Source organism: Pecten maximus, chromosome 15 (assembly GCF_902652985.1).
Source record: "Pecten maximus chromosome 15, xPecMax1.1, whole genome shotgun sequence".
Classification (NCBI taxonomy): Eukaryota; Metazoa; Mollusca; class Bivalvia; order Pectinida; family Pectinidae; genus Pecten; species Pecten maximus.
Genome location: NC_047029.1, coordinates 34,358,114 through 34,385,028, shown reverse-complemented (window position 1 = coordinate 34,385,028; position 26,915 = coordinate 34,358,114). Strand labels below are relative to the sequence as shown.

Here is a 26,915-nt window from a genome sequence, read left to right as displayed (position 1 = left end):
CTTGATGGACGGTATAACTATATATAGCTTGATGGACGGTATAACTAGATATAGCTTGATGGACGGTATAACTAGATATAGCTTGATGGACGGTATAACTAGATACAGTTTGATGGACGGTATAACTAGATATAGCTTGATGGACGGTATAACTAGATATAGCTTGATGGACGGTATAACTATATATAGCTTGATGGACGGTATAACTAGATATAGCTTGATGGACGGTACAACTAGATATAGCTTGATGGACGGTATAACTAGATATAGCTTGATGGACGGTATAACTAGATATAGCTTGATGGTACAACTATATATAGATATAGCTTGATGGACGGTATAACTAGATATAACTTGATGGACGGTATAACTACATGTAGATATAGCTTGATGGACGGTATAACTAGATATAGCTTGATGGACGGTATAACTATAAATAGATATAGCTTGATTGACGGTATAACTAGTTATAGCTTGATGGATAGTATAACTAGATATAGATATAGCTTGTTGGACGGTATAACTAGATATAGCTTAATGGACGGTATAACTGGTTATAGCTTGATGGACGGTATAACTTGATATACCAGAGACTTGTATATATGTAGCTTGATGGTATAACTAGATATATAGCTTAATGGTATATACACTTTACCTGAATATTGATAGTAAACTTGTATAATGTAAATAGCAGTATTTGTCATCATGATAAGCATCACACTCCATCTTCATGTTAACCTTCATTACCCGTAAGTTTTGCAAACTCTTTTATACCATATATGTACATTGTATATTTTCATTTACACTTTAACACTGCATAGTGACCAAATCTAGCCTACAACAACATAGTTTTAATGAAGTATTAAAGTTGAAATAAAAATCTATCACAGATAATCGGACAAACAACATACCAAGGCAAAAGCTGAACAACGTATGCATATACATGTATATATAATAAGGTTTAAAGATATCATTTCAAAGTGTATACAACAAATCATACCCAAGTATACAGCACCATGAATGCAATAACTAAAAAATAACGGAAATAAAATAATTTTATAAAATAAAATCACCGAAAAAACATCATTTTTAAACTTGAAACATAACCACATATACCATATGATTAAATTGCATGGCTGAAGTCAAACGTTTTAGTGTTTAAATACAATACAAGATATTTTGAGCGAATGGAATTGTGAGAAATGTATTTACAAATTAAGGACATTCTAAGTGAATGGGTTTTTTAGAAAACATATTATTCACAAACTTAAGATGGCGACAAACACTAACATGGTGATAAAAATCGCCAATAATTACTGGTGTCCTTTTTCTAGGTTTTCATGGAAAATTTAACAATAGTTAATAATAATTGAAACGTGTTAATTTTTTTCTGACTTAACAAGTAAACGAGTACATACAAATATCATGTAAACAAACTAAATTCGAAACCAAGATGCTAAAATAAGAATTTAACCCTTAATCTGCACTCTTGCACAGTGCTCTGAAATTGGTTTTCTTGAATTGTCATATATCAAAAATGATGCTATAAATATTAACGAAAAAGCTCATAACAGATAATAGTGATTTTCCTGCATTTTTAATTTTTCCTTTAATGTAATTTCTTTTTCTAAAAATTGTCAACAAAAGTCAACAAGCATAAAAAGACATTCACCTGTCCATGAGCTCAAATACTATTTTCTCAGATATTTCCTGTTGAGCAGTTCTAAAGGTTTAAAAATTATCAAAAAGACACGTCCGTGGATATTAAAGTTCATCATATCTACATTTTTTTTAAAAACAAATATGCAAAAATAGTACACTGAGTTAACAACATGAGCAATCTTAAAATAGTCTGGAAGAGCTCAATCTATAGAAGCCCAACAACATCATAAACGTCAGTCTTAATTATATAGGGATCACAGATATGCAGAGTTATCACAGATTTTGTAGGGGACTGTATCTTGATTTGTCACAGTCACTTTTTAAATAAAGATAAATGATTAATACTGATCCTGAGCTTTTGAAATACCATGTTCAATATGAACAATCAACAGAAAGCATCTAGATTTGTTTACGTCCAGTGAAATTCTTGAAACATTTTTGTAAAATTTGCTACATTTTCATTTCACTGAGGGAAGTCGCTAATCCCTGCTGAATGATAATACTATTAAGCTAAAAATTCAGCGCAAATTAAAAAAAAATAAAATAAAAAATAAAAAACATAGCCTCTACACCCAGAACCTAAAATTGTAGTCAGACTTATTTCTGGCGACTCTGTGCAGTGTTGAGCTTATAGTAGAGTCCTTGTTTAGACATTAAATCACCGTGACGACCCTCCTCTGCCACCTGACCATGTTTGATGACGCAGATTTTGTCCGCGTTTCGGATGGTGGACAGACGATGGGCAATCACTATACATGTCCGTCCCTCTCTGGCTTTGTCCAAGGCTTCCTGTACAACCTAGAATGGTGTAACAAGGGAGTTAGTAAATCTGATCACCATTGTACACTGTTTGCATGTGTATGAATATCGCCCATATTTATCCAATAAGCTCATGATGGCCAATAAGCCAACCTATATACAATGTACATGTATAACCTAGAGGTCTCACACATTCAATTCAGCCAATCAGCTGCTGTTTCTCAAGAACAATGTCCCTGAAGAAAATGTGTTTATTAGGTTTTTAGTCGTTTCCTGAGTATGAAACACATGAATTAAATACTTTCTATATACGAGACTAGGGTATTGAGATTTAAAAGAAAAAGATCAAAAAGATGCAGTATTACAGTGTAAAATGTTGGGAATTCCCCAGTCATCTATATATGCGGGTTATTATCTTTCAAGTACTGGTGTGCTAGCTCTTATATGCCAAAAAACCTATACAGTAACATCTTTTCTCAGATAGCGAAAACTTCAAACTTTAATTTGACATAAAATTTACTACATTTGAACTTCAAATGAGCAATGGAGGGGATGGAGTCACTAGTAATAACATATAGTAAGATACTTATTTGTGCGAGACCTTCACAGTATTCTGCTGTGGTTTTCAATGTTAAGATCTATCCCTAGCTTTGGTTCTACATGCTATTATGCTGAACACCAATAAGTAATCACAATCAAAATCCATGCGAAATTTTTTTCTGTATTCATGTTCAGTTGAAATCTACAAATAACAGTTATAGCACTGACTGGAGTTGGTTAAACAGATTCTATATAATTCATAATGTTCTTTGCCATGGCAACCTAAATTGATGAACAACGTTACTTGCCCAACCAGTTTTCTTTAGATATAAAGGTTTTGGTTTCATTTTCACTACATAATGTAATGAAGTAGGTACAAAACTGATTTATCAGTACATGTATTTAAAATGTCTTGTTTAATTCTTAAATGATTACTTACCTTCTCACTCTCCGTGTCGAGCGCAGACGTTGCTTCATCCAACAACAGGATCTTAGGATTCCTTACCAGGGCACGAGCGATGGCCACCCGCTGTTTCTGTCCACCACTGAGTTGTGTCCCTTTGTTTCCAACATTAGTTTCATAACCCTGAAAGATACATTGTATATGAAGGTGCAATAATTTATTTCACACCAAAGCATTTTGTCTTAATTCTTTATAAAGGAACTCAATGTTGCTATGGCATGTACCTGCACATCAAACACATAATTTTGTACATAGTACATTTGTGTATTCAGATTTCCAATATTCTATTTTTGACCTACAGAAGGAAGCCGTGTAACTTATCTTAAAATTCCAGGAAAGTTGATGCCATGATTTGGAAGCTGCATGAAAGCTTTTAATGAGGATTTCAAGTTTGAAAACAATATGGAGTCACGTATCCAATAAGTAAATGACAAGTGACTGTACAAGACATTTGTTTATAACCTTAACCATCAACATGATTTTGGATCAGATGGTCATATAGTATTAAACGTCCTCCCTACTTCTCCCGTCCTCCTATCATTACTATATATCATTTAATACACAACAATGAAATAGCTTCTCTACATAGATCGATTAGGGGATGTAGCGCCTTTCACCAAATTGACCAGAGGCCAATTCCGTGTTTACACATATAGATACAAAAAGGTATGGGGTCACTTGCCAGACCACGTGGGATTTCCCTGGGTACAATGGTTTCTTACAAGAGTGATTAATATGTTATTACAGGTAAGTTGTTTTTAAATTGATGTATAAAAAAATAAATAAAGCTTAAAGTAAGTAATGTCCATGTTACCTGCACAGCTTGTATACAGGATATCTCATGAACCTTTAAATAAAGTAATTGAAATCCCCACCGTAAAACATCAAGTTCTACACCTAATAAAATGTCAAGGTCATCGGTCAAAGGTGAACGTGCATGACCACATCCAAAATAAAAGGCTTGCATACATCTATAGCTACCTCTCACACACCGAGACAGATTTATTGATGAGGAAACGGTGAGGATGAGGGTATATATGTATCTAGAGCCCTGCGTGCCCCCTGCTCATTTTGCTTTTATTAGTGTATACCTACATCAGCTTTAACAAAAGAATAGGGTAAGATATCACACAATGCCATCTGTTTGAGTTAGAGCATATAGGATACATTCATTCATCGAAGATTTTTTTCATAAAACGGAGAATTTAGTTTATATAATACATTGTAATTACATTGGGCAAGGATTCTATAAACTTGTGAATGTTGGCACTTCTGGCTGCGGAGATGATCTCATCCATACCAACCACTCGGAAGTTGTCTCCATAAGCTATGTTTTCTGCGATACTACAGTCAAACAGAATGGGCTCCTGTGATACAATGCCAACCTGGGATCTTAACCATTGGACATTGAGATCCTTCAAATCATAGGAGTCCAATTTCTGCAACAATTAAACAATTAAATAACACCCAGCACATGAGTAATGTAATGCTATCTTTGAGTTAATTCAAAATAATGTCTTTTTAATTAATTTCTTTATTCCATTTACACAAGTAAATTGTAGACACTAACTCACAGACTATTTTTAATCATCTAAATTAATACCAATGGATACATTGGGTAGATATGGGTACAGTAAACATATAAATATATATACACAGGTATATAGTCTGACAATTGGACATGGATTTGTAACAAAACTGTGACTGATTTTTACAGGTCATAGATTGTAGATTAGAATCATGTCCTTGTTTTTGTATGTTACAACAATTTCGGCTTTTTGTGGCAATATCTACTGTCCCCCACCTCTCCCCTTTCTCATTCCAAGAAATGTTGTGAATTTACCACAGATCCTTCATCAGGATCGTAGAACCTCTCGATGAGTTGTACTGTAGTACTCTTGCCACATCCACTGGCTCCCACTAGAGCGAGGGTTTCTCCAGAGGATACCTCCAATGTAAGGCCCTGTAAAACTTGTACATTTGGTCGAGATGGATAACAGAACTTTGTATTCCCAAAGGAGATTCTACTGGTAAAATTTACCTGAAAGTAAAATGGGAAAATGGTAATTAGTAATTTTACAGTCGTAAGTAGACAAACATCTGTATCTACAACATTATGTTTATAACTAGGTTCATATTTATAATGGTCAGCAATACATACAGGTTTGCTGCCAGCTTTCCGACTCAGTGTCAATGCTAGGGACACGGTCCAACAGGGCAAAGATATGGGATGCTGCCACTTTGGCTTTGGAGGCATCTGGAGCAAAGGAGCTTGCCTGTCCTAGGGCCATGCCCCCAAACACAACTGCTGAGAAAACCCTGAAACAAATAGGTTGATTTAGTGTATTACATCTTGAAATTTCTCTTATATGCAATGGTAAGTGACAGGAATGGAACAAAAGAGGAATGTGGGCTTACTGCAAATCAATGAAAACATATTGTTCATATTATTTATTGAACTGCAATGAAGGCCCCTATAAAGATAAAAGCGGACAAACATCTTTTTATTTTATTTATTCATTCTCATTAAGCTTTCTAAAACATTAATAGTTTTTGCCCGCTAGAACAGTGATCCTGAAATAAAGAATTATCTTAGTTTTCTAAAATTGTTCCCAAAATTTTTCTTAATTGTCTAATGTCTTATCAAAGGAGTGATTTAATTAACTAGTTATATATTAAACACCATATTCTACCCCATGCCACCACATATATAGAAGTTTTTTCTTTTACCAGAGGACACCTTTTTGATATATATATCTGAGTAAAGTGGTAAATGTTTACCTATGTCACCAAACCGTTAATTTCAATTTTCTTGAAAAATCATTGAATTTATGCACATTAATATTTTTACTTAAAACAAATCCAACTTCTCAATTTACTAGAAAATGTCACTATCAGCAATTTGATTAGCTTCAGTTACCTAAAAACATCACCGAATTCCATTTCATTCTCTCTGATTAAATAGGCTCCAAAGTAAAATGCTGCTGCATAAGCATAGTAAAGCATAGCCTGTGATATAGAGAAGGCAAGTCCAGTCAAGTGACATTTTCTGATGGCCTCTCTGTACGGCTGCTCCAGACTTTGGATATACAGTACAAACACTTTATCTTCCATAGAAAGTCCTGCCACTGTCCTCATGTTTTCTATGGCCTCTGTGGCAATTTTGCCAGCTTCTTCTAGAGCTAATTTATTTTTTCCTGCTACTCCAGTTAAAATTTTCATCCGTAATCCTGCAGAAACAGCCATCAGTGGTATAAATGCAAGGATGACTAGAGTCAGTTTCCAACCATAGATTAACGCAATGATAATTGCTGTTCCGATGTTCGCCAAAGCCTCAATGGCTTTTCCTATGGTGATGCCAGCAGCCTGATGAAGTAATTATATAACATGTTATGTAATACACAAAGTAGGTAAAACCATATATTAAATTCTATTATTATACCAAAACCCATACCAATTGACGCAAAGGGGGGGGTGGGGGGCTAATTGGAGAATGTGATTATAATATTAAAACAAACATAGTAACATCTGTTCGCATTTTATTTATTATTTTATTTTACAGTAGACATTGAGAGATTTATTACAAGGTATGGGCTTATTACATTGATACCAATTGGCATTATAATGTTGGTTGAATTTTGATAATGATACCATAGAGTAAATTCTTTTATGTCAAAAAAAACATTCTTCTGCCATTTAGCTAGCAATTATTCTTCTGCCATTTATAGCTAGCAATTACCAGTGATGTTGAGAACATTGAAATTGATAAAATACATGAGCTTTTCAACACTATATACAGACCCCATGAACCTCGGAAGCTTCAGTGGCCAAACGAGTAGTCAAGGCTCCAGTACCGTTCTTTGGATTGTCAAAATAGGACATGTCCTACATTTAAAGCATAAAACAAACTTGCAGATTAAAGAATTACAAAATTATATCAACCCATTATGTATTCAGTTAGAATTTTGATTGCTGATTGTGCATGCATAAGAATTTTTTGAAAATATATTCATTTGTAAATTTCGACATATTTTACCTTGAACAATTTAAAAATTGATCTTTAAATTTTGACTTAAATATAAGACTTTTCCATGCATCTTCAGGGATATGGTATTACAATTTTATACATTGCAGTACATTTACAAATTACCTGCCATAACATAGCCTCAAATGCCATTTTTCTCAGCCTCAATGTCAGATTTTCACCTGATTTGCCAAACATGTAACTCTGTAATGATTTATAATTTTATTATGATTTCACATAAAGAATCAATATTTCACAAAGTTATCCTGCATGTTTATTAATCACTATTGTCTAAACTTTTATTCTTTGTTTTAAAAACATGACCTTGGTGTTCAGATTTGACAGGCTAACACACTCTTACATCATTCAAGTTATTTATTACTAGGTAGGTATAATTAGATATACATTTCGTATGTTTTCATTGATTTGAATTTCTGTGTAAGATCTTTTTATTACATATTAATTATGCTTTCATGAAAAGTGATTTTATTGAGAAAACATGTACCTGCAGTGACAGAGCGATAAGAGCGCCGAGCCCAATGGCTATTAGGATGAGGACATACTTTCTTATTTCTGTTTCCTGGTAACTGTAGTCTGTATTACCAAACACCTGTACAGTACAAATAATAGCAAAACTTAAAGATATAATAATTTATTACATTTTTACCAGTGAAATATCAAAAATTATTCATTCTATAAAAGTGATATTTTTCACTAGTGAAGAATATCATATTTTTCACTAGTGAAAAATATCACTTTTGCTGATTTGACCAATCAAATTAATGATTAGAAAATACCAAAATAATTGACCAATCAGAAAGCCCGACATATATGTCAGCTCCTGGACAGAGGAAACTACTTTTTTTGTTTACAAATAATCGTTGTAGTCCTAGTTAGCATACGGGGTAGAGTTTTCGTTGATAAAAAATGTAATAAACAGAATATCTAACAGTGTCTTCAGTAAAACCAAATATATTTCACTCGTGTGGCTAATATTTTGATATTTTTCACTCGTGCTGCGCACTTGTGAAAAATATCAAAATATTAGCCCCACTCGTGAAATATATTTGGTATTACTGAAGACACTTAGACATCCTCTATATAATCCTACAAATTGTTGGAAAATACACCTGCCAAAATTTGTATCTAATATTTGACATATATCATACAACATCATAAAATAATTTCATGTAATTTCTTAATTATAGGAAAATAATAAAATTATAATGACAAGACCTTCAACAATTGACAAAGTATTAATCATGTTATTTAAGTATTTCTTTGTGATTTCAGATGAAGTATAAAAAAGATTTGTGAGTTTGCTTTATCATTAAGGTTAAACTCTGATTCAGCAGCTGATTGCATGATCACATTATCTTGCAATTCTCAAATATTAAAGGTAGTTATCACTTATATCATGAAATATTGGGGAAATATCAAATTTCAGTATTTTCCCACAACATGTAAATACATTTCACCTCCATATTTATATCTCTTCTTTCATTGAATCTATTAGACAGTCTAGTGTCCAGCTTGACCAGAAAGATATATTTTCCTATAAATAGCCCTGTGTGAAGTCTATATTTGAGAGGAGGATGCAATAATATCTAAAGTAGGGCTACTACCATATATATGAAATATTATTTGTTTAAGTGAACTTTATTTTCATTTCAAAAATTAAAAGTATTCTCTAGTTTTTATTAGAGTCTGATTTTCTTTCATTAAGCCACCTGTAGAGGGATAAAGATAATCTTTATCTAATTTAATAAAAAAAAATGTGATTTATTTAGTTGGTGACCACTTTATTTACGTTTTGGTTTTCCATATATTTTGGGGATCACATAGCTCAGTTGGCCACATAATCTCATGTGAAGATTCAAGGTGCGTAGTTCAACGCTCACTACCAGTGTTGGTTTGTGTTCCTCAGGTTCCTTGCTATTCTGATTGTGTCCTCGGGCAAAACACTTTACCCTAATTGCTCTGTATGGCATGTAATGGGCCTCCTGCATGTTGTTCAGTGAAGTAGTTAGCTGCGATAACGTAGCTCTGGACGACGGACGGACAATTTCTGACAGATGGTCGTCGTCAGAGCTACGATTCCCTCCCATTGCTCGTAATGTAGCAAAACAGTGAACCTCGAAAATGCTACAAATAGCGGATATCGTTTAACTTTGGAGTAATAGTTCGTATAATTAAACATTTCTAATACAATTTTGCAATGTATTAGCCTACCGTCTAATCTAGAAATCTTTAATTCGCATATTCTGATATCATACTGCTCGGAGTTGTCTCCGTGATCCGCCATGATACTTCTCGAGGAACTCTCGCGAGGATTCTAACCCAAATATGGAACCCGTGATCCATATATGGATGAAGCTACTACGATAAATAAATACATAATCAGAGATATTTAACCACTCTTTTGTAACTCTTGTGAAGAAAGCGAATCTTACTTTGCGTAATTAAATAATTTCAGAATGAATTGACCTTCCTTACCGAGATGTATTACTCCGAATCTGTTTTTCTGTTGAAATCTCGCGGGAAACCTCATTAGCATCAATTTATTTTGATTTCCTTATAAGGAAATTGACCTTTACACTTGTATCAAAGATGGCGGTATGTTTGAACTGATATCTCCGTGTGCCTTGCTCGTTTTGGATTTTACTATTTATTGTCAAACATTTGAAGTAATGTGCAGGTTTGTTGCTTGAATATTCATAATAGATACCAGAATCATCAATTTACATGTGTTTTTTAATCCGAGAAAATTTTTACCACTGCTAATACTGCCCGATGTGAATCACATCGGGGCTTGCTACACTATCGGCAATGGGAGGGACTTCATACCCTGCCGGAGAGCAATGTAGGCAGGGTATGAATATTCGTTCTATGAAGTAGTCACCAACTACTACAAGGTGACCCCACCTCAAAATGACCTTGGCCGTTTACGGGAGAATTAATTCAGCATGTTTGGTTTGTTTTTGTTTAACGTCCTATTAACAGCCAAGGGCATTTAAGGACGTGCCAGGTTTTGGAGGTGGAGGAAAGCCGGAGTACCCGGAGAAAAACCACCGGCCTACGGTCAGTACCTGGCAACTGCCCCACGTAGGTCTCGAACTCGCAACCCAGTGGTGGAGGGCTAGTGGTAAAGTGTCGGGACACCTTAACCACTCGGCCACCGCGGCCCCACAATTAATTCAGCAAAAAAAAAAAAAAAAAAAACATATATTCTTACTTCTTTTCTGAAAACTGTTTACCTATATGAAATTAAGTAATTTTTACCACTCGTATATTCTTTAAATACTTACAGTGATAATACTGGAAAATATTATAGCAAAACACGGCTGAACACCTCCAAACAATAAACTGGCAAAACAACCAACAACAATGAGGTACCATTCGGGGGCACAGAGTCTCATGATCCTCTTGAAGGAAGGGTCCGGCAAATCCTTGTCTTTCTGAAAAGGCCAGACAAATACAGCTTTATTCCCTACTGCATTATTTCTTATGTTTATATGTGAAAATAACTTTCTTAAAGTTCCTTTAAATGTCTGTAAACTAACGTGTTTCTATGAATACATGTATATAAGAAGAGAATTAATAAATTTTACAGTGAAATACATAATGGCTTATACAAATATAGTAATAAACAGTAGAATGTGGATTTAAAGTAAAAGTTATGATCTATTTATTAAACCTCAGTGGTATCCCCCAATATTTATCTTGTCAATAATTAATTTATTAATTATAATTATATCAATGGCAAAATGTTTTAACTTAGCCCAGTATATGTAATACCAATTATCATGATTTGACAATTTTCTTTGTATTAGATGATTAAGTCTGTGTCCTTGCTGCCGCCAATGACTGTTGATGTGTGAATACCTGTAACAAAGTTGTTGGTTCACCCCTTGATTTAAAGTAAAAGTTATGATCTAAAACTCAGTGGTATCCCCCGATAGCTACCTTGTCATCATCTGTGTCACTCTTTACATTCAAGCCTTCCAATTTCTTGGCATCCACTACTGACTTCTGAGTCTTCAGCATCTTGGAAGATTTCTTTTCTGATACTGTATACTCCTCAATCAATTCATCCCCTATCAAATATATATATATATATATATATTAATACTTCATTTATCTGTGATCTAATTACAACAGGGATTAAAGAAGGTATTTCAGGTTTGTGTGCAGTGCTAAAAACATATGGCTTTCCTTTCTATTTTACAGGGAGATCCTTCCTTTTTTCCAAAAAGACTAAACTAATTTTTTCTTTAGTTTATCTTTTTTTTAATGTCCTATTAACATCCAGGATCATTTAAAGACGTGCCAGATTTTTGAGGTGGAGTAAGATGAGTACCTGGAAAAAACCCACCAACCTACGGTCAGTACCAGGCAACTATCCCATGTGGCCTTGTTCAGTTGCAATCCCTGAGGTGGAGGGCTATATAGCTAAATTGTAGTGAGTGTCGGGACAACTTAACCACTGCATGGCCACCATGGCCCCTTAAATTGTTTCAATTTCAATTCCAAGTCAAGTTTATATGTATGGCCTAGCTAGTTACACAACTGCGGACTAGTGTTGATTTCCGACCCGTAAGTTACTGCTAAAAATCTTTTATAAAGTCGGACAGCTTAATTGTTCTATAGACTAAGTCAATATTGACCAAATGTTAAGATATCTTAACCAAATCATTTCATGATGTTCATGGAATACTTTATTTAAGTATGCTGACATGTGATGACCTAATCTTGAACTAGAGCTAAAATTGACTACCTAAAATACCAAGAACACTTCAAATGACAATATATCAGTCTTCTTTACCCTTTGTTTTCTTTTCAAATTAAAAAAAAAAAAACAACAACAAGGATGGATAGTATTGCAACAGCAATACAAAGTCCCCTGCCTGAGCTAGAAGTGCACCTATTCATTTCCCATTTTTTTTTTGAAAAATGGTTTTTCGAAAAAAACAAATGTGGGATGCACAACTACATGTTATACTGATCATGTATACCAAGTTTCGTTAAGATCGGAGTAGTACCGGACAACTTTTGCGTGATAGACAGACAGACGGACGGACAGAGGGTAAACCGAAAAGTCCCCGGGGGCCCCCCCGTTTTTCAAACGGCAGGGGACTAAAAAACGCTAGGAAATATAATCGGTGAACAGAGTAACTTACCTTCAGCATCATGTTTTTTTGTCTGAAAACAAAATGTGTTTTTTATACATAACATTAATACATTGATAAATCAATTGTTTATACCAATATTATTCAACAGGTCAGATTCATTTTTTATAATTTAATTACATTGTATTATAATCAATGGTGAAATGTTATAAATTAGTCCCATATATGAAACACCAATTTAATATCATTATCAACGATTTGACAATTTTCTCTGTATTAGATGATACAAGTCTGTGTCCTTGCTGTCAATGACTGTTGATGTGTGAATACCTGTATAATTACAAGCTGTTGGTACACCCCTTGTTTGTGATATTAGATAACCAGATTAATAGTTGATTGTGTGAATACCTGTATAACAAGCTGTTGGTACACCCCTTGTTTGTGATATTAGATAACCCGATTAATAGTTAATTGTGTGAATACCTGTATAACAAGTTGTTGGTACACCCCTTGTTTGTGATATTAGATAACCTGATTAATAGTTGATTGTGTGAATACCTGTAACGTGACAAGCTGTTGGTACACCCCTTGTTTGTGATATTAGATAACCCGATTAATAGTTAATTGTGTTAATACCTGTATAACAAGTTGTTGGTACACCCCTTGTTTGTGATATTAGATAACCAGATTAATAGTTAATTGTGTGAATACCTGTATAACAAGTTGTTGGTACACCCCTTGTTTGTGATATTAGATAACCAGATTAATAGTTGATTGTGTGAATACCTGTATAACAAGTTGTTGGTACACCCCTTGTTTGTGATATTAGATAACCAGATTAATAGTTGATTGTGTGAATACCTGTATAACAAGCTGTTGGTACACCCCTTGTTTGTAATATTAGATAACCTGATTAATAGTTAATTGTGTGAATACCTGTAACGTGACAAGCTGTTGGTACACCCCTTGTTTCTGCATCAGTTGTTCATGGGTACCTTGCTCTACGATCGTTCCTTCCTTAAAACCAGCAATTGTGTTGGCAGTCTTTATGGTGGACAGACGGTGGGCAACAACAACTGTAGTTCTGCCAGCTCTAGCCTGAAAATGTATCAAGCGTGGTGGGTCTAGGTTTTCCTGCTACAGGAAAATGTGACCTAATCATGCATGATCATTTCTCAGGGCTTTTTCTGAGGGCTTTCTGTGTTCGTTAATAGGCCTCATTCCCAATTGGAATTATTTCGTTTTAAAATCAAATTCCCAAAATTTGCAGTTTGCTCCTGAAAAAATCTTTCCCAATTCTGAAAACCAATTTTCTTCCCAAAATGAGACAAAAAGGACCCTTCTCAAACCATTGAGAAAAACCCATGTTTATACATTCCTATAATTACCAATCTTAATAAATATTGTTGGTTCAGTGAATTTCCCTTTATATTAGTTTTTGCCATATTGCGGAAAATCCTCATCTAGCTTTAGTATAGTTATGGCCTGCTTGGAGATATTCTCAGCTGATTTAATTTAAAGTTCCAAAAGTTATCATTCAAAATCATTCCTATAACAAAATTTGACCCAATCCTTTTTTGGTTATACAATGTATATCAATCAGCAACTTTCTGTTTCTATTAATGTGATTGTATACCTTAATCCATCAATTTACCCATCATTTATTCAATTGTTTCAAGTCAAATCCAAAACAGAGCCACACACATAGGTAATTACCAACAGAGCCATGCACAAACATGGGTAGAATTATCATCCTTATACATTACATCATACATTAAATACCAAATTTTACACACAAAAACAACTTATTTCTGATTTTAGGATAAACCACTAAATGGTCTACTGCCAAAAACATTCCATGATCTAATAGTAAATGATCATTAAGAATGACCTTGATCTACAAGACTTTTAGGTATTCCTATATTTGTCCATGTTACCTGTAAAGGATATGTTATTAGCCTCCATTCATGTAACCAGTGGGCCATATCTCCTCCATATGTCCGTTTTCCTTTCTACATTCCCTTTATCTTTCCACTTATCAACCCTGTATAACGTACATTTCACTGGTTGAACGTTGGCATTTAATGTACATTACAATTAAATGCTTCCTAACATTTACCACCCTCAGCTTCTGAATTTCGATCTACCTGTTTATGTTGATCTGCAGCCGATTAAAAATAAAAATCTTAACCTGTTTCCTCGACCTTCTCACCTTATCCAGGGCCTCCTGTACAATAGCCTCACTCTCAGTGTCCAGGGCTGATGTGGCTTCGTCCAGCAGCAGAATCCTTGGATCTCTGACCAGGGCACGCGCGATGGCTACTCTCTGCTTCTGACCACCACTCAGCTGGGCACCTCTCTCCCCAACCAGTGTATCATATTTCTGGTAAAACATGAAGTAATTAGCCTCAAACATTATTTTAAACCATCCTCCTCCTCAATACAAAATCATCATCATTGATACTTTAATTGACATGCTCACAATTTTCATTGAAGAAACCAATTAAGTTCATTTTAAACAATCGCCTTTTGACAGCAGCAGAATATGTTTTATATTTTGTATGCATGTACATGTCAACTCACTGGCTACTTACCATGCATACACAACTGATACACTAATGTATCCTCAAATAACCCCCCCCAGTGTAAAAGTCTAGTACTGTATTCATCATCAAAGAAGCCCCCCTCCCCCCAGTGTAAAAGTCTGGTTCTGTATTTATCCTCAAATAAGCTCCCCCCCCCCTCCCTAGTGTAAAAGTCTAGTACTGTATTTATCCTCAAATAAGCCCCCCCCCCCCCCCCCCCCCAGTGTAAAACTATTACTCCGATAATAATCACAGTATCATAAATGCATTACCTCTGGTAGCTGCATGATGAAGTCATGTGCATTGGCCATCTTTGCTGCAGCAATGATTTGATCCTGTGTGACACCGTCCCATCCGTAACGGATATTTTCTTCAATAGACGTAGCAAAGAGGACAGGTTCCTGACTGACCACACCTATGTGTTGTCTGAGCCATTTTACATTCAGCTCCTTCAGGTTTATACCATCAATCAGAACCTAATATCAAAACACATTTTGTAATCAATGCCTAAATGATAGACGACATTGAGGCTACCGGTAATTAGAGATGGTAATGACTTGTCCAGGTGTTAAATAGGGCCACTTATAATACCCGGGGTTACATGCAGCTTCCAAAAGTAATTCAGGACGAAACAAAAATCATTAGAATATAGACAGATTCATGTTGGACCACAAGATATTTTTACTGATTTATATAGAGACATTTAAACTCATTAAAAAAATATCATAAAGCAATCATATTATAATTATGATGTGACAATATCTAATATTATGATAAATGGGATCCACTGTACTGTAAATTAAAAAAAAAAAAAATATTTATAGCAATTAATTAATTAACTAATAGCCATTCTTATGTTAAAGTATCAAAAATGGAAGAATTGATGAAAATTTGTGGAGGAAATCATCAAATTATCATAAAAGATACAATAATCAACATTTATGGCTTGAAAACATTAGTATCTTTGACTGAATTCATTAAATACATAATTCAAAATTAAAAAAAATTAAAAAAAAAAATGAAAATATCATGTTGTTCAGCAGGTAAACTTAACAATATCTGCACTATTTTTCAACATTGTTGATTGGATATCGGATCTAGTTTGAATTCTCATCCTCACCTGTCCAGCCTCTGGATCATAGAACCGCTGAATCAGTTGTACCATTGTGCTTTTACCACATCCACTGGACCCGACAAGAGCCACTGTCTGTCCTCTCATAATCTCAAGGTCAACCTTGTTAAGAACTTTGACCTCTGGTCGGGCTGGGTACCGAAATTCTATATCCTGAAATTCTATATTTCCCTCCAAGTGGTCAGGTGTCTTTCCTTCCTCTGAACTGCTGTCAATATCTGGATTCTGTAAAAATAAAAATAAAATAGAAATCAATATTTTCCAGCAGTTTTCCTGCACTTTCTTGCCATTTTCTCTCATGAAATAAGCATTTAAGAATTTCTTTCTTAGCGTATATATATATATTTACCAAAACACCAGGTTTAAAATAATTTAACTAATAAGAACATTCTTAATGAAGAAAACAATAAATATTCTCACCAAATCAATGAGCTGGTAAATGGTGTATGCAGCAGTTCTTGCTTCAGTAAAATCCTGGAGGTTAGGAAGTCCAGTCCCTAGGGACATTGCACCAATTAGCACCGAGAAAAACACCTGTAATATATTACAGAAAATGTATACATTATAATAAATTACATAAATATCTTATTGAGATGTAACTATAGCAATGACAATGAATCTTGACCAAATAAAAGCATTAACACATATTTTTTTTGTATCTATGCATTGCAATAGAATCCAGACAAAGAAAATTAAACCAGAAATTCTTAAGGTATTCAAGACTGTTACACTGATGTTTTCGTAACTTACGATCAACACTTTGCCGATTGAGTAGGTGTCCGGTTCCTCCCGCGAGACCTTGGCTCCATACCAGAACGCCAGGGCATATGTACAAAATATGACAAAGTACACGATTCCCATGGATACACCATTTCCCAGAGCTTTTTTGATACCAAAATCACGGGCCTCAGAAAGCGACTCACTATATCTGTAAAATTCAGACATTAACTGTAAATTAAGGAATGGTGAGTGCTTTTAAGGTATGTCATATACATTAAAATTGTGTGCATGATCTCATGATATATATGTAGTACAAAATATTTTACTTTTTGGAATTGAAAAAAAAATCCATCAAATTCTTATTGACAAATATATGTACAAACAATCATCAATGCAATTCAATAATGCACTTACAGTTGGATTATCAACTTACTTCTTACTGGCCTTCTTCTCACCACCAAATGCCACCACAGTTCTAATGGAGCTGAGTACTTCTTCAGCTACTGATCCCGCCTGGGCGTAGGCCAGCAGTTGATTTCCTGTCACAGATGTTAGAATCTACAGGAAAGAAACAACACATCAACAATAATTCATAAACAAAGCCAAACTTTGATAAAAATCTCTTGAAATTTTATGACTGATCATCAGTCTATTAAAATCAATTAATTTTCAATTATCTTTCTTTTGTATTTAAACATTTTTTACATTCCTTCATAGTGATTACTGCCACATTCATGCAGTCATCCAGAGGCTTGTATTTTATATGATATATAAAGCACCAACCACAATCAAGCGATTGATGAAGACAAGTTTTTCTCACACGTTAAACCAATCAACTTTTATTCTTTCGTTTAGCATATGCATCAGATGCTGGGCATTTTTGACAAAATTTGATTTCAGATTTCTTATTCAATGAATAGGATAATTACCTCAAACAAGTGACATTCGACATTTAACTTGATTAATCGGAACACCACCACTGACAAATGATTGTCTTTATAATTATCATTATGTGTACCAGGTACAGTAGGTCCCTTAACAAATACACGAAAAATAATCTAAAAAATTCAAACTCCTGTCTGTTTTTTACATTACCTTATTAAAGGCAGCAGCTGCTACCATGATGATAGGACAGACTGACAATATAACTAAGGTCAGTTTCCATCCGTACACAAACCCAATTGTGATGCCAGTCAGAAAGCTAGAGAAGAACTGCAGGAACGTACCCAACTTGTCCCCTATGCCACTGTGGATCTTGTTTACATCACTGTAAAATGGATAAACTTTGTCAGACATTTAAAATCACTTCTAAATATGTCTATAAAATGTGGTCATACATCTTGGATTTTAACAGTTGAAAGATTGCCATTGCTCTCAGAAAGTCTTTTTTCCATTCTAAATTCACTGTGTTGTTCCTTTTTGTTCTTCGACACTTAGGTTTATTAAAATCAGGAGAACAAAATATTGAAACAATCAAAATCATGCAATACAGGAAGCCAAGATTCATCTGGAATATCTTGTTTCAAACAAATTAATAAATTATGAAACGGCATCAGAATTGATCATTTCGTACTGGAGATCATTCTTATTTTTATGGTAATCTTTATGGTAGCATATTGAATACAACCTTTGACCTTTGTTGTCGGTTTTAATACCATTTTTTACTCTTTATTATCTATTCCTAGATTTAGGCCTAAAAACAGCATGTTCAAAAGAGCATTAAACAGAATCATTTGGTACCGAGTTGTCCACATTTGGTTCTATTAAAAATAAGTTGTCTCCATCTGGCACCGAGTTGCCTACATTGGGTAATGAGTTGTATACTAATTGGATCCATGGGCATGAATTCTTGATAATTATATAACTTACTCTGACAGTCTTGTGTTTAACTGACCCGAGTCATGGGTGTCAAACCAGGTCATGTCCTGTCTCATCACATTGCGGAAAAACCTCTTTCTGATCCTGTGACACTGTCTCTCCGCAGCCAGAGACCAGAATGCCACCTGGGCATAGCCAAGAACGATAACTCCACAACCTATACCTATACAATTAAATTGTATCATATTGCATAATATTATTTTCTCTCACTCAAATGTTAATACCCTGATAAGCATTTTTGTTAAAATATAATCTATTACATTCACATACAGTTATGAAATTGCGCTAATGTGGAAATCTTAAACACAAGTAAATATAATGAAGTATTCATCAATACGTGTATTTGGAAAAAATGAAATATTATATATATTCACACAACAAATTCAAACAAAACGAATATTGGTCCTTGCGATTGATATTTGTGAAGCAGGACTGGACTGGGTGGATCATCTGTGACCAAGTAGCTCAATTGGTAGAGCATCCTGCTAGTGTTCGGAGGTCCCGGGTTCGAACCCCGGTCTGGCCGCTACCTTTTCTCCTCTCCTGTTACATTTGTACCAAAGTTATACACTTAGAAGTCACACAGGTCACAGTAAGAGTCCAATCCAGTGGTAATACAACCATTTGAATTTGGATCCAGTGGTTACATCCATTTTAATTTTAGAGTGAGAACTAGTGGTTACAGCCATTATAGTCCGATCTAGTTGTACCATAAGGTCCTCAAATGAATTTGGAAAATTTCACATAAATCTAACATAAAGTAGTTCATCCAAATATGAATTTGTCCTAAAGTAGGTCCAATAGGACAATATTCCGGTCAGAGGTTAAAGTTCAGTACCACTGGTATATTTTTGTCTGCCAGCTCCATTAATGTCACAAATATCAAAGATCACAACTTTAGCAACTGACCTATGGTCATAGCCATAGGTTACAATAAGCTAGAGGTCACAGTTACATTTATATCTATAGTTGGTGGTCAGTCAGTTAAAAGTCATACTAATTAATTCAGGTCACTGTCACAGTTCAAATTCTAAAATAGTTAGTTGTTACTTACCAACATAGTACAGAGAGAATGTCCTCATTTGTTCCAGAAAATCTGTGTCTATCTGTTGTTGAATGATGTTGGTGTCCACAGTACTGTAGTTAGTTGCTATATCAGTTATATAGGGACTACAACACAAAACATACACAAAGGTACACCAATGTGATCCCCTGCATATTACCTAGAAGTGACTACGTAATAGGAATTAAAGAATATGTTGTCACTGCCCAAAAGTTAAACAAAGTTGTCCAATTAAACTGAAATATTAGTATCTTAAATCAACCTAAGGAAAAGGTTAAATTACAAGAAATTTTACATTCACCAATCAGAATGTAGTCATCAATATTCATTTGCCGTCAGACCAATTCTACTGGCCCTGGGCCATCATATCTAGGGGTTTTCTTACCCTATTAATTTGATGTTGTTTAGATTTTTAGAAGTTTACATGACTACAGTCGTCAATGAAGCAGAAGACTCCAACCTATCAGGAGATCACTCATTCTTTTCACTGATTCAGAAGTCTTATTGCAAATCAATCCTTCGTTTGTTCACATTTCCCGTCATCATTTTGTTTACATTCCTGTAATATTTCTAATTGTTTCATCTCTCATTTTGTTAAGAAGTGAATACAATATGGGCCGATCGAGTCAAGTCTTGTGGTATTTTGATTTGTAATATGTATTATAACCAATATTAGAATTTTTCAGACAAAATACCTGAGAAGACTTGGATTGGCGATGCAGGCTGCCTGTGTGAGCCCAACATTGGTGAGGAAATCGGCAATGACTTCAAGAATGGCCGTGTACTTTCCCACATCTACAAAGGAATCAGTCATGGTTCCAAACACAATGATCATGGCCGGCATCCCAGCTCCGTGAGCCATGGCACCTAGAGACCCAATAATCATCAACAGCCGATCCCAACAGTCCGAAAAACGAAACTGAAAATTTAAATGAATTTACGAACAGATTAACACCTAATGGACCTTATAATGATTGGTTGCTGGTTAAATTGTAACAGACTAACTTCTTAGCTTTACATACTTGGTAACGTATACATAAAGAAGAGGGATGGAGCGAGAATATCACCGTTTTAGATTCCATATTGGTCTGATCAATACTGTTTTCAAGTATGCTTGCAATTCAATTCAACTGAGATAATATGAAGAAGTAATTTTTTTTAATTTTTTTGACAAATTAATGAAAACTCATCACAATGTTTTTCATTTGCCTTATGAGAAACGGTCACCTGAGCCTGATATGTCATGTATACTGATAGACCACTTTTGTTTTTAAATCAAGGTTCAACACATCTCACCCCTTTCACCTTGAAGCAGATCAAGGTTGTTGATACCAACATGCTATTGGCCTGATATCATGACCCTGCACATCATGAGTCTCTTAGGTTATTGAGAATAAGAAGTTATTTGAAGATTTTCAACACATTTGACCCCTGTGACCTTGAAAGTTGGTCAAAGTCATCCATTTGAACAAACTTGGTAGCTACATTATATTGTAGTCTTCATCCCAGTATGTGATTGACCCAATATCATGTGGCCCTGGTCCTCTCGGTTACTGAGAAGAAGTTGTATAAATAATATAACACATTTGACCTATGACATTGTAAGTAGGTCAAGGTTTCTCAATTTAACAAACTTGGTAACCCTTCATCTCAGCATGCTACTAGCCAAATATCATACTTGCTTGCATGCAGGCCTCATGGTTATTGAGAAGTTGAGCATGAAAATGTGAACGGATGACAGACATTGCATAACGACGGAAAAAATGTGATTGTGATACTAAAAATACTTAACACTTTCATATCTAAAGTCTCACATGGAATGAAATATGATACATGATGATTTTTTCTAGAATGCAATTTTGATGTTTTCAATCTGAAAAATAACTACAATACACCCACTATAATGAGCTGAACAATGAATTGTTAAACGGAAAAAAGTAAGGTACAAACAGTTTCAAAGAATCCAACAGCTTTCATTGGCTCATCCTTTTTTTCCTTATCTCCATCTTCCGAGCCGGCTGTGGATCCTGCCTCTTGTCCATCTTGTCCGGACTTTTTCACTACAATTCCATTCACTATTTCTTTGTCAGTTCCAAGAGGTGCCACCGCTTTAAAACAGTTGTTCATAAGGTAAAACAGTGATTTATAATGAATTTAGGATGAAATTGTAGTCAGAAAGGCACCGAATCATTGACATAGCATTCATCTCTATATAAAAATGTAGTAAATTTTTAAGTGCTATATTACCTCAAATAACTATCCAAGGAAGGATGTTTGAAAATTAAGCTGTTTTCAAGATCGTTTCTCCTTAACTCTTGAAATTATTAACTTGTAATTTTTGTTTAAGCTATCAAGAACTTTCACATATTTTCCTTGTTTAGTGAATCATATATATGCCTCAGTAAAATTCCTTCAATTGTTTTGTAATCTTACATTCTTTCTGGGCCTCAAATGTCTTCTGTAGCATTACATCAACACTACTCACCCTGGAGTATGACAGTGTAATGGGCCACTTCGACAAATCCCAGTCATACACAAGATATAACATAATGGCAGGAGAAATAACATTCAAACCAAGTGATATTGCAATTAGAATGTGATGTATTGGAGTAGAACTTGGAAAGCTTTAGGCAGAGTCAAATATAGCCAGAGTTTCCTCTGGCCCTGACAAGCAAGGGTCTATACGGGCAAAATATAACACTGATATGGGACTAAATGGGTGTTTTGTGGTAAATAGATATCTCATTTAAATCTATATATGTAAGGTAGGTGTTATGTCGCACCTGATTTTATTGTGTTTGCACCAAAATCTTAGCGACACCAAACGGTGTCGGATAATTCCATGTTTTCATTTAGTAGTGCGCTCGATCTGGCCCTACACCAGGCATGGTGTCAGGGCCAGAGGAAACTCGGGCTAACTCAAATACAACAAGTGGGTGCCACATTCTGCTATTATAAGAAATCAAAAAGTATGATTAATTTCTTGACTGTGAATTACTTGTTGACCAACCTTTGCTGGAGTGATATATAGCTGGTAGTGTTCTGTTCCTGGTTGTAGATTCATCAAGCATGGGTGTGTGGTCAGACTGGGAAGAATCTATAGCAGCAGGGACAAGCCACACACATAAGTCAGCATTACACAGCACTGCAACCTTGTTAACCCTTCTCTAATTATACATTAAATAATTTCTGAACAGTCCACTTTCTGTCTGACCTAGAACAGGTTCTAATTACTTAGAGCTCTTGTTTTACTTTTTTCCTTTTGGACAAGGGGTTGATATTTTTATAGTTCTGTTATTATTGTTTTTATTGAAGTAACAAGGTTCTAGCAGACATATCAGCTCCACTGCATGAAATAGAATTTGTCCGATTCACAGCTTTTTACATTAATCAATTTAATGGAATTTGTCGGATGTACAGCTTTTAACATAAATTTGATAATCAGTTTAAGGGAAATTTGTCTGAATCACAGTTTTTGACATCAATCAGTTTAAATGCAAAATTGTTGTTAACCGATGTTTTATTCCATACTTTAGATTTTTTCTGGTTAATCCATGTACAATGTATATGACCTTTATGTTTTCAAAATCAAAATTATTTGCATGCACAAAGTATTGTGAACTATAAGATTCTCTTGGTCTTTAACATATGAAATAGTTTCATTACTTTTTGAAACATTTACGAGATCCTTCAAATCTAAAAACAAAATTCGTAAAAATGTATAAAGATGTGTGCTAATTAATGAATCTCTCCCGGTCCAGGATTGCCCCTTCCTCTGGTAAACTAAACCAAGCAGCAAGCCTTGCAAGCTTCATATTATATTTTTATAATAGCACAAGCATTCCACACAGTATCAAACCAAGCAGGAGTCAAGCATTAATTTTTTCCCTGAATAACTTAAAGGGTAAAAAAGATTGTTTATCTGCCCTTTCGTTCCATAAACTACAGTCTGCTAGGTTAAGAACTTGACACGTACATTATGTAGATCAGAGTGTAGGTTACTGGTCCAGGAGCAAAGATCAATTAAACTATATGTACATGTGTATGATTTTAATCAGATTGAATTAAACATCATTAAATTCCCCCCACAAAGAAAATAGATTCACTATTGTTACAATATTAGTAGGTGACAGGCAAGAAACACTCTGCAGCAACAACCAATAAGGAACTATAGGGATGTGATCAGAGGTATTAAAGCCAAACAAACAGTACCTGCATTACTCTGACCCAGGGGAGGTAACCTCCTTGGTGTTGTGGCTGGAAGGATGACATCTGACTGTTGTTGGGGAGTGTCTTCTGAATGTGCTACATCATTATCATCTAATCAGAAATGAAATACATTTGTATCACATAAGGATATATATATCTAGTTATACATAACAAAATTTTTAATATAATGTACATTTGTATTATCAATTAATAGATGATTTATTATCATTAGTATTTAACTTACAAAATTATATCAATATTATAACTCAATCAATTAAAGAAACAAAACTTCATACCATCCTTAAAAGTAAATTGATAAAACTGTTTATAATTGATAGGTAATAGGTGCATTTCAATGTATTAATCATGAAAGCAGAAACAATTCCCATCAGTAGATAGTGTCTTTGTCTGCCTTGGTATGGATGATACAACATTGCCAATATCGATTACAGTGCTATTAATATAAATTGAGTGCTCAAGACTCCTGTACTTATGGGCATACAGTCTTTCAGATATTTTGGCAACTGGTCCATCTCATCTCATTTCCAGAAGAAATTGGTGAACTAGGAGTGCTATTTTCAGGGGGTACTCATGCAGACTTATGAACTCATGGGCCCGTCTTTCACTTATTTTGTCAATTGGTCCTTCGAGATCTCATCTCATTTTGAGAAGAAATTAGTGAACTAAGAGGCAATTTTCAGTGGAAAGTCGCACATTTTTGGAATTTCAGTTTAATACGAAATAATATCACTTGGAAATTAGATCTTAAATTGACTTTAAAAAGCTCTGACTTACCACTTTGTTGTTCTGACATGGTGATATTTCACCCACAGCAGGGCCTGTGTAAAAACAGTAAAACTTACATTACAAACAACACTGTGACAATTGATTTTAAAAGGCAAAAGAGGACTGTAAGGCCTAATACCTGATATGAAATGTGAAACATTAAAATTAAAAACTTCAATATTGCAATGTACAATACTATTTAAAGGGTATTCAATGTGTCTGTAAAGTGTCACATGCTACTTTCCCGCGCGTGCTAACGCTATGTCGCATTGCGTATGATACTTTTATGAACGGTATACGTATTTCGCGGACAGCTGACATAAAAGCAGTATTGTAAAACAATGGCACTACTAGTCTACATATGTCCTAAACTTATTCCATCCATTCATGAATTGTATGTCCTAAATGTATTCTATCAGAAGCATTGGATAATCACTATACCAAAGTCTGAAACCTCTAACTCAGATTTCTTGAACATTTCATTTTAGTTCTTTCCTGGTACGAAATGTATTATTTTAGAATTAAAAACATCAATATTGCAATGTGCAATTACTATTTAAAGGGTATTGTGTCTGTAAAGTGTCATGAATTGTATGTCCTAAATTTATTCTAGAGAGCACTGGATAAACATTATACCAGAGTCTGAAATCTCTAACTCAGGTTTCTTGAACATTTCATTTTAGTTCTTATTTATTTTTCCCATAAAATGTCACATTATATTCGTATTCCTGTGTTATGGACCATGGTTGTAGACTTGTAATTAATTACTGGTTAGACACCCAATTCTTTCATTTCAATTATCTTTTGATGGCAGCAAATTGGATTGGAAAACAAATAACATCATTAATTCTGAGTCAAAAAATATTACGAGAGATTCCCTTGGTTTTAGTTTGTCTAAAAATTCCAATGTTTCGGACTTTCCACAAAAATAGACAAAAATATAACTAAATCACACCCTTACCCCACACACTGAGACTGGTAAGCTTTCCTGTGGATTTAGCTTGATTGTAAACCCCGAGTTTAAAACCCTATGGACACCGATATAGATGTATGTACAACACTTTGTCTTAGACAAACAATTAATATTCTGCTTCATTTTGGCATCTGGAAATATTAATATAAATAGAGGTTACAGGCCCACTTCAATGTCTAACCACTAGGAGGCATACGTATAATAATTCAATGGTTTTCCCCTATCTTATCAATAAGCCTAAAGACTTATGGAGCTCTAGATCTACTAGTGACCGGGTCAAAATCTGTAACGATTTATCGATCTTTCACATTTTAAAATGGACAAGTATAAGTATATATAAAGGTTTGTGTTGAACAAACATGGCCATTTTTCATACTTTGCAAACTAAATAGTCTTCAAATGTGTGGTATATTGGCCATGTTGATTGAGGTCCAAGCAAAACCTTGGGTCACTAAAATTAAAATGATCTCGACCACATCTGAGAGCGAAATCAAAATATCCATTAGAATCTATTCAAACTAGAAAAGATAAATCTTTCTGAATTATCATAATTATTTTGATTTAAAAGTGTGAATTTACTTACCTACCCTTACTTTCACTCGCTGGGTTATTTCACTCCGGACTGGGTATCTAGATGGCAGCAGACGACATTTGCAGTACTGTGACACACATGTACGTTTCCTTCGTGACACGTGTGGTGCTTGTTTACTTTTACGGCTATGACGTAAACTTTTCCCCGCCAAATATATGCAAGCACGGCATCATCATATGAAGAGGTTCCACACGGGGAACAAATTAAAGGTATATATTATTTCAAGAGTTTCTAAGTGGGAGAAATACAGATTTGGGCGCGAGCAGGCACCTAGAGCTCATACACGTGCTGTGTATTTTCATACTTTTTTTATTATTAATAAAAATCTGTAAATTAATGAACATCAAGGGAAATTTTATCCGAAACGTCTGAAAGCTAATACACATAGACTGCAACAAAT

At 34.6% G+C, this 26,915-nt stretch overlaps 1 protein-coding gene across 1 annotated transcript; it reads right to left on the bottom strand.

The window, feature by feature from the left end:
- On the bottom strand, positions 1-26,626 carry LOC117343816 (ATP-dependent translocase ABCB1-like). Its single transcript, XM_033906332.1, is given in 29 exon segments — positions 1-2,460; positions 3,401-3,547; positions 4,657-4,863; positions 5,268-5,465; positions 5,586-5,600; positions 5,602-5,743; positions 6,345-6,790; positions 7,226-7,309; positions 7,575-7,652; positions 7,954-8,058; positions 10,757-10,906; positions 11,415-11,545; positions 12,629-12,650; positions 13,514-13,675; positions 14,790-14,960; positions 15,435-15,638; positions 16,283-16,519; positions 16,715-16,828; positions 17,045-17,222; positions 17,448-17,572; positions 18,110-18,281; positions 18,884-19,055; positions 19,947-20,062; positions 20,651-20,874; positions 21,906-22,063; positions 22,966-23,052; positions 24,168-24,275; positions 24,960-25,003; positions 26,507-26,626. Coding segments are annotated over 28 exon segments (4,173 nt in total). The 5' UTR covers positions 24,979-25,003; positions 26,507-26,626; the 3' UTR covers positions 1-2,259.
- Positions 26,627-26,915: the final 289 nt, after the last annotated feature.